Source organism: Mauremys mutica, chromosome 17 (genome assembly GCF_020497125.1).
Source record: "Mauremys mutica isolate MM-2020 ecotype Southern chromosome 17, ASM2049712v1, whole genome shotgun sequence".
NCBI lineage: Eukaryota > Metazoa > Chordata > Testudines > Geoemydidae > Mauremys > Mauremys mutica.
The window spans coordinates 16,900,655-16,915,267 of NC_059088.1; the positions used below are offsets into that span (position 1 = coordinate 16,900,655).

The 14,613-nt window shown below is 50.2% G+C and overlaps 1 protein-coding gene across 1 annotated transcript in view; it reads left to right on the forward strand.

Moving 5' to 3' along the window:
- Positions 1–7,682, forward strand: part of LOC123351484 (IgGFc-binding protein-like) — a 38,467-nt gene extending 30,785 nt beyond the window's left edge. The window contains exons 5-11 of the mRNA XM_044990870.1: positions 347–914; positions 1,295–1,896; positions 2,442–3,015; positions 4,913–5,112; positions 5,607–5,987; positions 6,506–6,794; positions 7,151–7,682. Of these exons, the coding sequence (XP_044846805.1) occupies positions 347–914; positions 1,295–1,896; positions 2,442–3,015; positions 4,913–5,112; positions 5,607–5,987; positions 6,506–6,794; positions 7,151–7,161 (2,625 nt within the window). The 3' untranslated portion in view covers positions 7,162–7,682. The remainder of the gene's footprint in view (positions 1–346; positions 915–1,294; positions 1,897–2,441; positions 3,016–4,912; positions 5,113–5,606; positions 5,988–6,505; positions 6,795–7,150) is intronic.
- Positions 7,683–14,613: the final 6,931 nt, after the last annotated feature.

Genomic DNA, 14,613 nt, shown 5'->3' on the forward strand with positions numbered 1-14,613 from the left:
ACCCAGATGTGGCCCTCAGGCCAAAAAGTTTGCCCACCCCTTAGTTACTAAGGGGTAAGGAATAAGTAGGTAGTGTGTAGGGAATGAGTAACTCCTGAATAAGGAATGAATCATGAGTAATTAATAAAAACTACTGACTAAATACTAAGGACTCTGGATTAGGCTCTGAGAGTCAAAGATGTACAAGATGTTCCAGTCTCAGTCCTGTCCCCACTGAGCGGGATCTGTATTCACCTAGACACTGATGGGTGTTTTCTCCTGGGCTAAAGACATTTCCATGGCCAGAGATCAGTTTTAATCCTGCAGTATTCTCTCTCCCCTCGTATTCCACTGCTGCCCTCCACAGCTGAACGGCCTGCAGATCAACCTCCCCTACAATATCGACTATGACAAGATCTCGGCCTATCACCGGGGCTGGGACATAGTAGTGAAGACGGCCTTTGGCCTAACCGTGACCTTTGATGGCCAGAACCACATCCGGGTGAAGGTGCCAGCCACCTATGGCCGCTCAGTGTGTGGCCTGTGTGGCAATTTTGATGGGGAAGATGACAATGACATGACCATGAGCAACCTGCTGCCGGCGCCCACCCCATCGGACTTTGGGAGGAGCTGGAAGGCCCGGGACATCCCAGGCTGCATAGAGATGGAGAAGGAAGACTGCATGGACATAGCGAGGGTAGAGAAGCAGCATAGGAAGAGCAAGAAAGAGTGCGGGCTCCTCCTGATCAGGGACGGCCCATTCAAGAAGTGCCACAACAAGGTGAACCCGGAGGGGTACTTCAAAGACTGCATCTTCGACCGCTGCTCCCACAAGGACAACCAGACTGTGGTCTGCCACATCCTCGCCTGCTATGCTGCTGCCTGCCAAGCAGCTGGTGCCAAGGTCTATGAGTGGAGGACCAACAAATTCTGCCGTGAGTGTGCCCACTGCATGGTGTGTCATCTCTTCCCCCATCCCTGGGGCTCGTGCTTTTAGATCCAAGGGTCCCAGGTTTGATTCCCACTGGGCACTCTGTATAAATACATTCCCACGGACAAGCCAGCTGGTGACACTTTCACGGTCCCAGTCGTCCAGGGATGGGGTGGGATCCAAGAGGCAGGTCCTCTCTCCAGTTTCTGGTTGGGTGGGATAGGGGCAGGGACATGTGGGAGGAGGGGATGGGTTGTTGGGGGATGGAAAAGAGGGGAAGGGGGTTTGGGAGCATAGAGGGGATGAGGGGAGGATCACGGGAATAGGGGTCATAGTCAGCACTAGGAAGCTGGGACGTCCACATCCTTCTGATATTCCTCGTAGGGCCACCCTGCCCCCAGAACAGCCACTACGAGATGTGCTCCAGCAGCTGTCCGGCCACCTGCCGCAGTCTCTACGTCCCAACCCGCTGTCCCAGCAAGTGCCGGGAGGGCTGCGTGTGCAACGAAGGCTTTGTGCTGAGCGGTGATCAGTGCGTCCCCCTCTCCCAGTGCGGCTGCGTCCATCGGGGCTTCTACTACAAGCCGGGAGAGACCTTCTACCCCAACGGCTTCTGCAAGCAGAAGTGTTCATGCCAGGCAGGCGGGATCGTGGAATGCCACCATTTCTCCTGCGGCCCCAATGAGGAGTGCCGGGTAGTCGACGGCATCCAGAAGTGCCACCCAGTGGTGCCCAGGGCTGGCACATGTCATGCTGCTGGTGACCCCCACTACCTGACCTTCGATGGCTTCCCCTTCGATTTTCAAGGCAATTGCACCTACGTCCTTGCCAAGAGCTGTGTCCGAAAGGGCTACCTGCCCTCCTTTGCCATCCATGTGAAGAATGAACGGCTGGGCAGGAGCAAGGCTGCTGTCACCAACACTGTGTCCATCATCGTCTACAGGCGCACATTCACATTGGTGCGGAACAGGAACGGCATTGTCCTGGTAAGAGCGCACACAGCGCTCCTGGGGAGCCTCTGTCTCTGATTGGCTGCCAAAGGGGGCAGGGCATGGGGGAAAGGCGGGATGGGGAAATGGAGAAGAGGGATGGAGGGATGCAGGAGGGTAATGGGTGGAAGGATAAGGGGATGCAGAGAGAGAAGGGTGGAGAGATAGATACTAGACTGGTGAATAGGTGGGTGGATTAATGGGTGGATAAGGAGATGCATAAATGGATTTTAGTGGATGAATGGATACAGCTCATTGGGTGGGTGGATACTGGTGGATGGATGGATGGATAAGGTGAGTGGGTGAATTGGTGGCAAGATGGATAAGGTGGACGGACAAGGGGGATGGGATGGAGAAGGTAGATGGCTGGACAGCCAAGGCGGGGTGGGTGGACAGAAAAGGTGGATGGATGGATGGACAAGGGGAATGGGAATGGGATGGATGAAAGGATATGTAAGGGGGCCTATCATAGGCAGTAGCTGCCTTATACAGTAAATGCCACAGTTCCTATTAAACCCACTCTCTCCTCTCCCCTGCCCCAGGTGAATGGCATCTCCTACTACCTTCCCTTCCAGCTGGAGAGCGGCTTGGTGCGTGTTTACTACCATGGTGCCAATGTGGTGTTGCGCACCAAATTTGGCCTGCACATCTCCTTTGACCTGAACTACTATTTGGCCATCACTGTGCCCAAGAGCTACCGTAGCCAGACCTGCGGCCTGTGTGGCAACTACAATGGCAAACCACACGACGATCTCCTGCGGCCCAACGGCCACCTGGCCCGAGACCTGCGGGACTTGGGTGTCTCCTGGAGGGTGAGAGTCCCCGGGGCGGTGTGTGACCACGGCTGTGCCAGCCTGGTCTGCCCTGCCTGCCAGGAGTCCCGGAAGGCAAGCTATGTCCACAACAACTACTGCGGCATCATCCGGGCACCCTATGGGCCCTTCAGCACCTGCTACTCCACCCTCAACCCCACCGTCTTCTTCAACAACTGCGTGCACGACTTGTGTAAAGCTGGGGGGAACCGGCGGCTGATGTGCAGGTCCATCCACAGCTACGTCACTGCCTGCCAGGCCGCTGGTGTCAAAATCAAGCCCTGGAGGACCAAGAAGTTCTGCCGTAAGTGTTGCCTGTGGCTGAAACCTCCTCGATATCCCTCTGCTTGTGTCATGGACTCACAGGTCGGGCCCACTCTTGGCCCCGTACGGTCTCTGCGGGAAACCCCCTTCAGTGTGACAGCCCTTCTCGGGGGTGCACTCTCTCTCGGGTTAAGCCCCTCCACCTCTCTGAGCCTTAGCACACCTGTTTCTCGCCGTGGGCCCCCACTTGCTCTGGACTCCCGAGGCCTCCACTTCCAGAGGGAATAATGCCACCCTGATCTCTGGACCAGAGCGACTCTCAGCCAGCGTAAAACAGGAGGGTTTATGGAGCGTCTGAACCCAGCACAGGAAACTCTCAGGGCCTCAGGCCTGGCCTCATTCAGCACAGCACATCTAAGTCTCCCCTGCATCCAGGTGGGCTCTGCCTGCTCTCTCTTTCTCCAGTCCAGCTGGGCATCGAATATCACCAGCCCCAACAGCTCCTCCCCTGTCCTTTGTCTTCTGTCCAGGTAAATAGGTCGCTGGGTCCCTCTCTCTTCAGTTCTTTGTTCCCCTCTGGTTGGAACTGGTTGGTCAGGTCACCAGCCTCAGCCCTTTGTCCTCCCACTGGCCTGAACCAGCTGACTGCCAAGCTGGGGTGGGCCTCTTAGTCACCAGGTCACCAGTTGTTAGGGTTCCCCAGCTCCAGGCTGTTGTTCAGGGGTCCTGGCTGATAGATGAGGTCACCCCTGGTCCTCTGCAACAACAAACCCTATCCCATCACCTTGTTAAACATGCAACACACAGGGAAACTGAGGCACACTCACACTATTCATGTAAAACACTACAAAAATCCCCAACTTCGTCACAGCTTGTCTCTGCATCCCTCCATCCACCTCTTTCTTGGTCCATCCATTCACAGCATCCAGCTGTCTTCAGAATCTATTTCTCTCTCCTTCCACAGCATTCATCTACTAACAATATCTATATCTCTACCCCACCGTCCATCCGTCCTTCCTCAGTATCCTTCCCTCCACATTCATCCATCCATCTGTTTGAAATCTCTCTCTCAGTCCCTCCATCCCTGCTCAGGATCTATCTCTCCACAGATCCTTCCATCCAAGGTATTTATCCACCCATCCATTCACAGTATCCATTCCACCATCCATGATATCTCTCTCCTCATCCTTTTGCAGTATACATCCAGCTAGCCACCCACAATAGCTTTCTTTCCATTTATCCAATTCATCCATCTATCCCTTTATTTGAAATATCTGTCCATCCAACCACAGTAGCTGTCCACCCATCCATACCTCCATCCATCCATCTGCAGTCTCTGACCATCCATCCATCCGTCAGCAGTATCTGCATCCGCGCATCCATCCATCCACAGTAACTCCATCCATACATCAGCAGAATCTGTCCATCCATCCACCCATCCCTTCCTCCATCCATCCTAGTATCTCTGTCTATCCATCTATCCATCAATCTACAGTATCTCTGTCATTCCTTCATCAGCAGTATCTCCGTTTAGCCAGCCATCCCTCCATCCATCAGCAATATTTGTGTCCATCCATCCATGAGCAGTATCTCTGTCCATCCATTCATCCCTTCCTCCTTTCATCCATCAGCAGTATCTCTGTCTATCCATTCATCCAGCCATTCCTGCCTCCATCCATCTAGCAGTATCCCATCCATCCATCTGCAATATCTCCACTACTGCTTTCCTCCATCCATCCATCCTCAGTATCTCCATCCATCCCCTCCTCCATCTTCCATCCATCAGCAGCATCTGTCCATCCATCCACCCATTCATCCAAGAGTAGCAGAAAGAGAACACTCTTATAAAACCCCTTCTCCCCACTTCTACTGTTCCATTCCCTCCCCATCCCTCCTCTATGCACTAACCCTGTCCATTCCCCTCTCTTCCCCTCTAGCCATGACCTGCCCAGCCAACAGCCATTACAAACTCTGTGCCAACCCCTGCTCCAGCGGCTGCAAAGGAGTGGCCAACATCACCAAGTGCCCCAAGATCTGCGCTGAAGGGTGCCAGTGCAACAAAGGCTATTTCTGGGCCGGCAATGAGTGTGTCTCCATTCGGCACTGCCACTGCTTCCGCAAGGGCAGGTACTACAAGGTGAGCCCTCGCCCGACAGGGCCAGCCCAGCGCGGTAGGCATCTGGAGGCAGAGAAGGACCCAAATGAGAATCCACAGCTGCCCCACACAGAGCTGAGGAACCAGGGGTTCAGCACAGGACTGGATGTGTGAGGGGGGAACAGAGAGAGATAGGGGGCTGTGGGGAGATGGATGGAGGGGTGTGAATGGGGATGGATAGCTCAAAATACCCTAACGTTGGAATCCATCAGTCTGAATCTGCTACTATGAAATCAGAAAGGATGTAACATTCCATTCTGGATATTCCCAGAGCTGGGGTTAGAACCCAGGAGTCCTGACTCCCAGCCCCCCTGGTCTAACCCACTAGACCCCACTCCCCTCCCAGAACCCAGGACTCCTGGCTCCTAGCCCCCTCTCTCCCACTGTAAGCACCAGTCCCCACCCACCTCCCAGAGCTGGAGATAGAACCCCGGAGTCTGCTCTCTGTCCGACCATGTGTCTGTCTCTCCTGGCAGCCAGGTGAGAGGGTGCTCACACCACGGTGCCGGCAGCGGTGCAGGTGCATCCCAAGAGGAGGGGTGGTGTGCCAGTCATTCCAGTGCCCAGCGGGAGAGCTCTGCGAGCTGAGCCAAGGCCGATGGGGCTGCGTGAGACGGGACGGGAACTGCACCATCACCCGAGGCGATGTCTTCACCTCTTACGATGGGGTCTCAGGGAAGGTGCCCCTGGATGGCACCTATGAGATCTCCTCGCTCATCGACACCAGGGCTGCCAGCTGGTTCCGGGTGGTAGTAGAGTTCCAGACCTGCAAAAAGTGCCGTGCACCCAGAGTGACGGCCGTCACCGTCTACTTTCACAAGCTCACCATCCTGGTCAACCGCAATGGCAGAGTCTTGGTAAGGGGAAATGCTGGGGAGGTGCCACTGGGGGCCTGTCAGTCTGTCTGCCTATTGCCCCTACAGTGTCTGTCCATCCATCTGCCATATCACCAACATTGTCCATCCATCCATCCGTCAATAGCATCTGTCCATCCATCTAACCATCCATCTATTGTATCTCCCATCACCATCCATCCATGCCATGTACAATGTCCATCCTTCCATCCATCCATCCATGCCACCTACAATGTCCAGCCACTCTTCCATCCATCCATAACACTTATAGCATCTGTCTATCCATCCGTCTGTCTATTGTACCTGGAGTATCCATCCATCCATCCCTGGCACTTACAGTGTCGATCCATCCATGCCATCTGCAATGTCTGTCCATCCACCCTCCATCCCTGGCACTTACAATGTCTGTCTCTGTACCCACCCGACGCAGACCCTCTTTCCTCAGTCTGAGGTATTTCTCTATCCCCTCTCTTTGTCTCTCTGGCATCTCTGGCAGTGACCTCTCCATTTGTATGTTCCAGGTGAATGGGCGCCCTGTGCGGCTCCCAGCCAGGCCCTCCAGAGCCGTGTCAGTGAGCCGGGCAGGGAACGTGGTGACCGTGGCCCAGGGCTCGGCACTGCGGGTTCTCTTCAGCACCAGTGGGGATGTGACGGTGAGAATTGATGGGAAGCTAGCCAGGAAGGTGCAAGCCGCCTGCGGGAACTACAACGGGAACAGCGCCGACGACCTGCGCCTGCCCGATGGGACAGTCCTGGACAACATCGGCGAGGTCCTCAGCTACTGGAGATTCTCCGAGAACCCCCAGGATGGTACGTGGGGCAGAGCAGAACCAAGAGTCTGGGTCCAAAGGAGCTAAGGGGCCAGTGTCCCAGATTGGTATCCCCTGCCCCAGATCAGATCAATGGGCCCATCTAACCTGATATTCCACCTTCACCTGCCATCCATGGGCCCATCTACCCTGATATTGTTCCCCCAACCCCCATCGCCACCCCAGATCAGATCAATGGGCCCAGTATCCCTCCACCAAGGCCCCACTTCAGACCCATGGGCCCATCTAGCCCTGTATTTTTGGAATAGCAGAATTTTTACTCTCAAATTAAGAGGAAGTTAAGTGGTTGCTTTATTTAACCTCCCCCACACACACCCTTTTTTATTTTATTTTTAGATTACGACTGAGATACGAATTTCTGAAGCCCTCTAAGGATTCAGGTCGCCCTCTGGAAATCCACCAGGCTCTAAGACACAACGGATCCCAGCTTAGCACAAGCACTAAATTCCCTTCCCTAGATCCCTGTGCAGAGCAGCTGACTTTGTGGATTGCTTGCAATGCAGAGATGCTGTTTAAACGCTATGGCGGTGGATGTCCTCAGCTGCTGTCAATCGGCGTAGACCCAGCAATGGATTTCCACCAGCTGAAGATCTTAGTCTAGATGCAAATTAATGCCTGATTTCAAAACTCTCCGTGTTTTTTACTCATATTACCAAGCCCCTTTTTGTCTCAAAGTGTTATGCAAATTATTTATGTTGAGGTCGCTTTACCTGCCACTGAGATGCAGCCACCTCTGGGGAGGCAGCTGGCGAACAGCCACACAGCGACGCTTCACAGGGATGCTTAGCCCAGCACTGAGATGCAGCCACCTCTAGGGTGGGGCAGCTGGGAACAGCCGCACGGGGATGGCTCGCCCAGCGCTGAGATGCAGCCTCCTCTGGGGTGGGGTGCAACAGGTGTTTAACACACAGATGCACAGCAACACTTTGGGACAGTAAGTGAAGGAGAATCCTGAATTCAACTGAAAGCACTCTAAGAATCTATGAATCAATAAACGCTTCTGGCAAAGGCTTTGGATTTGCTTCTGTGTCGTTATTTTTCTCCCACCTACATCTTAGTTAGTTAGCCATTTCTCTTTGCATGTGGCTAAATTGACAGCCTCCTTCTGAGCCCCCGCTGCCCTGCTCTCTGCAGCCTGAAGCCCCCTACTCAGCCCCCATCCTGCTCTCTGAATAGATAGAGAGAGAGGGAGAGAAAGAGAGAGCAGTGGACGACGGATGGAACAATAGGTAGATGCACCAAAGGATGGTGAAAAGCAGTATCACACTGACCCCTGGGCATCGTAGAAGGAAATTCAGGGAAATGCATCGAATAAGGAGGGAAAACTTGTGCCAGGAGGCAGATTCATAGGGTCACGAAGTCCAAGGCCAGAAGGGAGCATTGTGACCATCTAGTCTGACCTCCTGGATAACACAGGCCAGAGACCTGCCCCACAATAATCCCTTGAGCAGATCTGTTAGCAAAGCATCCAACCGGGAGTTAAAAATGGCCAGTGATGGAGAATCCACCACGCCCCTGGGGAAATGGTGTCAATGATTCATTCCCCTCGCTGTTCAAAATTTACACCTCAGTTACAGTCTGACTTCATGAAGCTTCTTCCACTTCCAGCCGGCGGATGGTGTTAGACCTTCCTCTGCCCGATGGAAGAGCCCATTACTAAATATTTGCTCCCCACACTGGAGGAGTGTTTAGAGCACCAGCAGCCAGGGCACAAAGCAGACACTTGGGGAAAGGCATTGCACCAGGGTGATCCGGAGCAGTTGTGGAATGGTTGTCCATCAGAGTTCAAGGTGGACACTCTATAAAGAACCTGCCCCAGTGGTGGAGGCAGCTGAACTGGCCAATGTGCCAGAGAGGAATCAGGGAGCAGAGAGCTGTTAATTCCTTGGAAAAGAGATTCAGGGTGACTGGGTCAAGAGAGGAAAGCCCAGGGAAAGTTGTCCCAAAGGAAGGCAGGATGGTGGGAAGGCAGATGGGAAATATGCAGCTATAGAAAAGAGATCAGGTTGGTCTGGCATGATCGACCTTTATAAAAAAGAGTTTCCCCCAGATCAGATTGGCAGAGACTCTGGGGGGCTTTTGCTTTCCTCTGCAGCATGGGGCACAGGCCATTTGCTGGAGTAAATGGTGGAGTCCCTCTAACTTGAAGTCCTTAAATCAAGATTTGAGGACTTGAATCCCTCAGCCAGAGATTCCCAGATGGGTGGGTGACATTCTGTGACCTGCGATGTGCAGGTGGGAGGCAAACACAGGTGGGGTGGATGGTGGGCACGTCACTGCTCCCAAGTTACACAGAAACTCTCTCCCTTTAAATACATTTACACATCTCATATTCCATCACACATTCTTGGCTTGGGTTGGTTACTTTGTAGGAACCAATCCCTGTGCAGCATGCTCTGGGCACATATTGTCCAAGTTCAACCTACTCTTTACCTCATCTCTACATTCCTAATTTATCTTGTCCACTGTGAATTTGTTCACAGTAAATATTTCCCTGGGAGTTCTCCCTCTTATCTTAGCTAGCTCAGACATTCTGTCTTGTCGCTTACTGACCTATTTACTTACCTTGGTTAGCAAAAACATTTGGTTTCCAGCGTGATGATTTATTTACCTCCCTAATCCTATCATCCAAAGACTGAGGCATCGCCCCATGTGTTTAATGACAGGCCAGGCAACCTGCTACTATGCCTCAGCCTTGTACCCCTATTCCAGGGGAAGCAATTTAACCCTTATATACGCAGTAGGTAACAGCACAACGTTAGTGGTTAGGTACAGGTAGTACCATGGACAAGTAGTAATGGGCATAATCTGCAGCAAGGGAGATTGAGGTTAGACATCAGGAAAAACTTTCCAACTCTATGGGGAGTTGTGCTCTGGGATAGGCTTCCAAGGGAGGTTGTGGTATCCCTGTCACTGGAAGTTTTTAACAACAGGTTGGACAAACACCTTGTCGGTGCTGGTCTGGGTTTACCTGGTCGTGCCTCGGCGCAGGGAATTGGACTTGAAAACTTCTCGAGGTCCCTTTCAGCTCACAATTTCTTTGATACCGTACTACAGAGGTTGATGGGGGTGGAGAAACGCCGGGTCTCAGTTTACCATGGTTCAGTCCAATTTAATAGAGCTAAAGACAGTTATCCCCTGCAGGGGGTTGTCTCCAATCGGCACTGAGGGCACGTTGTCCGAGATCTCTCGGTCTCGTGTAGACATGAAACAGCCTGAGGATTCAAGTCTGGTTGAAGTTGGATCATCAGACACAATGCATGTAGGTATTCTTGGGGGTAATAACTTAACAATAGATGCCAATATTGCTTTTATGGTCACACACAACCAAAGGGAAAAGCTGGCTGCAAATCAGCAGAAAAATGAGCTCATGGTCACAGTGATGCTGTATGGAATTGTGAGACACTTTATATTATTATTATTATTAATACTAATATTATAAAATTGCAATGAATCCTGCTAGATATGCCATGTAAGGTGTGAGTGAAAATGTTATGAACTGCCAAGTATGATAAACTTGTTTATATGTTTGTATCACCTTTGTATTATGAATTATAGATACGTAGGGTATATTTGTATTTCAAACTTATGCTGTGTTTCTGGGTGACACCCCCAGACAGACTGGCATCAGCACTGCCTAGCCTGTTTAATGGCCAAGCAAGTGTCATCAACTGGAGTGACTTTTCTACCAACGAAGCTCTGAAAAAAGAATTGAATGACCCATCCAAGCTGTGGATGTGTTCCAGAGGGACTTTCAAGCCAGCAAACTCACCAGCACTGCAAAGAATCTGTAATATGGACTTTGAAGTCTCTGTATGTATGTGATTGCTTTACCATTTAACAACACTCTTCTTCTTTCTTTTTTCTTTATAATAAACCTTTAGTTTTAGGCACTAAAGAATTGGCTGGCAGTGTGATATTTTGGGTAAGATCCAAACTAATATTGACCTGATAATGTGGCTGGCCTTTTGGGGTTCAGAAGAACATTTTGTATAGGTGAACAGAATTTTTAAATAACTCCTCACTGTACTGGACCCATGTGCTGACTGGGAGCCAGAGAACTGGAATGCAATGAAGGGGGCTGGGTGATTTCTTTTTTCAGCTTCTCAATAACCAGTGTGGGGGATCAGGAGCACAGTCTGTGACTGGTTGGGGAGTTTAATTTCAGTGTGACCCACTTGTCTTGGGAGAATCTGCTCTCCTTTTTGCAGTCTGCCCTGTCATTGACATTTTCAGTGAGGGATGCCCCAGGTACATCAGGGCACAGTCACGAAGCAGGTATAGCCATGGCCTGCGATAGTAAATACATGTCCTAACGGGGGCAGTGATTGAAAACCTCCCTTATAGCGATGGACTCAATGCGCTCACTCTAGTTAGCTTAACAAAGAGAAGGCTTAGGGGTGACTCGATTGTAGTACCTACATGGGGAACAAATATTTAATAGTGGGCTCTTCAGTCTAACATGATCCAATGGCTGGAAGTTGAAGCTCAACAAATAAAGATTGGAACTAAGGTGGAAATTTGTAACTGTGAGTAATTAGGCATTGGAACGATTTCCCATGGGTGGTTGTGGATTCGCCATCAGTGACAATTTTAACTCGATATGTGATGTTTCTGAAAGACCTGCTATAGGGGTTATCTGGGAGCAGTTCTTTGTCCTGTGCTGTACAAGAGGTCAGCCTAGATGACCACAGTGGACCCTTCTGACCATGGACTCTATGAATCTGTGACAGGAATGATGTGACTGCTGAATGCTTCAAGGCTGAGGAGCAGAAAGATGAAGGGTGAAGCCCCAGCTTTGAAACAGAACCCCTTGAAGCGTTGGAGCACAGCAAGGAATTTAGAAGAATTCATAGTCTTGTAGAAGATTGAGGGTGGAAGAGACCTCAGGAGGTTATCTAGTCCAACCCCCTGCTCAAAGCAGGACCAACCCCAACTAAATCATCCCAGCCAGGGCTTTGTCAAGCCAGGCCTTAAAAACCTCTAAGGGAAGAAGATTCCACCACCTCCCTAGGTAACCCATTCCAGTGCTTCTCCACCCTCTTAATGAAATAGTTTTTCCTAATATCCAACCTAGACCTCCCCCACTGCAACTTGAGACCAGCAGAGGGATGGATCTCAGGCCCAATTCAGGGAACTAGCCACTGGGAAAGTGGATGCTCTCTCCCTGAGAGCTGTAGGTGTCATGCTTTGGGGTGCTGTGACACAGAGTCCACACACAACAGCCAGAAGACAAGCATGCCAGTATCCTGAGTGCCTGTGTTGTATGCTGCCCTGATTCAGCACTCCTGACCCCAGCAGCCTGCTGGCAACACCACAGCCCCACCCTATTTTCCACCAGCTTTGCGGGTGACCTCACCACTCTTCCAGTCCCAAATTCTTCTTGGCCCAATCAACCCCGAAGTGGCCAAACCCCTCCCGGGCCACTCAGAGAAATAACGAGGTTCATTTGCTCCTTTAAAGAGACAATCCCCAGCAGCTTGCCATGTTGACTGGAATTAACAATCACTCCCATTCCAAGGCAGCACTGGGTTGGTTTAGACTAAAATATGACAAGTTGATTAACAAAAAGACTTGGTTCAGTGGCACCGAGGAAACACAAATGAAGGTGGAGATGGTCACAAGAAAATAAAAGTGAAAACGTGCATTGAAAAGTCTATAACTTACTTTAGCAAGGCCCGTTCTTTGGTTAAGATGGTTTCACTCACAATTACTCTTGGTCCATCATGAGTGACTGTCTGTCAGGCAGGGCCTTCCACAGAAGTACGAGGCACTGGGCTTCCCTTATCTTCTTAGGTGAAAGGTAAAGACAGAGTCTCTGTTCCGTATATTCCCAGAGAATTGCCTTTGTTCTCAAAGTTAGGAAGGCACCTTGGAGATTGTGCTTCCTGTGTCTCTTGAGATGCAGGAGCCAGGTTAATTCTCTGGACTTGTCTGCACTTACAATGCTACAGCAGCGCAGCTATAGTGCTTCAGTGTAGACACTACCTACGCCAATGGGAGTTTTCCCATCAGTGTACATAATCCACCTCCCTAAGAGGCAGTAGCTATGCCAAAGACAGAATTCTTTCCATCAACCAAGCATTGTCTATATGGGGACTATACCCATAGACTCATAGACTCATAGACTTAAGGTCAGAAGGGACCATTATGATCATCTAGTCTGACCTCCTGCACAACGCAGGCCATAGAATCTCACCCACCCACTCCTGTAACAAACCCCTAACCTATGTCTAAGTTATTGAAGTCCTCAAATTGTGGTTTGAAGACTTCAACCTGCAGAGAATCCTCCAGCAAGTGACCCGTGCCCCATGCTGCAGAGGAAGGCGAAAACTCCCCAGGGACTCTGCCAATCTGCCCTGGAGGAAAATTCCTTCGCGACCCCAAATATGGCGATCAGTTAAACCCTAAGCATGTGGGCAAGACTCACCAGCCAGCACCCAGAAAAGAATTCTCTGTAGTAACTCAGATCCCATCCCATCTAACATCCCATCACAGACCACTGGGCATACTTACCTGCTGATAATCAAAGATCAATTGCCAAATTAATTGCCAAAATTAGGCTATCCCATCATACCATCCCCTCCATAAACTTATCAGGCTTAGTCTTAAAGCCAGATATGTCTTTTGCCCCCACTATTCCCCTTGGAAGGCTGTTCCAGAACTTCACTCCTCTAATGGTTAGAAACCTTCGTCTAATTTCAAGTCTAAACTTCCTAGTGTCCACTTTATATCCATTTGTTCTTGTGTCCACATTGGTACTAAGCTTAAATAATTCCTCTCCCTCCCTAATATTAATCCCTCTGATATATTTATAAAGAGCAATCATATGCCCCCTCAATCTTCTTTTGGTTAGGCTAAACAAGCCAAGCTCTTTGAGTCTCCTTTCATAAGACAGGTTTTCCATTCCTCGGATCATCTTAGTAGCCCGTCTCTGAACCTGTTCCAGTTTGAATTCATCCTTTTTAAACATGGGAGACCAGAACTGCATACAGTATTCCAGATGAGGTCTCACCAGTGCCTTATATAACGGTACTAACACCTCCTTATCTTTGCTGGAAATACCTCGCCTGAAGCATCCTAAAACTGCATTAGCTTTTTTAATGACCATATCACATTGGCGGCTCACAGTCATCCTGTGATCAACCAATACTCCGAGGTCCTTCTCCTCCTCTGTTACTTCCAACTGATGTGTCCCCAATTTATAACTAAAATTCTTGTTATTACTCCCTAAATGCATGACCTTGCACTTTTCACCATTAAATTTCATCCTATTACTATTACTCCAGTTTACAAGGTCATCCAGATCTTCCTATATGATATCCCGGTCCTTCTCTGTGTTAGCAATACCTCCCAGCTTTGTGTCATCCGCAAACTTTATTAGCAGATCCCCTCTTGTTGGTTCTTCAACTACTTGGTGAAGAAATCCATCAGCTATCACATCCAGAAAAATCTGAGCCCTATTATTGTTACTAGCACTTGTCCTCCAGTCTATATCTGGAAAGTTAAAGTCTCCCATGATCACACAATTCCCATTAGTGTTTACTTCATTAAAAACATTAAAGAGGTCTCTATCCATATCCAAATCAGATCCCGGCGGTCTGTAGCACACCCCAAGCACTATCTCAGGGGAGGCTCTAGTAGCTTTCTTTCCCAATGTGATTTTTGCCCAGACAGACTCTGTCTTATCCAGGCCATCCCTTCTTATTTCTTTACAGTTAACCTCATCATTGATATACAATGCTACTCCACCACCTTTGCCTTTATTTCTGTCTTTCCTAAACAGCACAGAGCCTTAA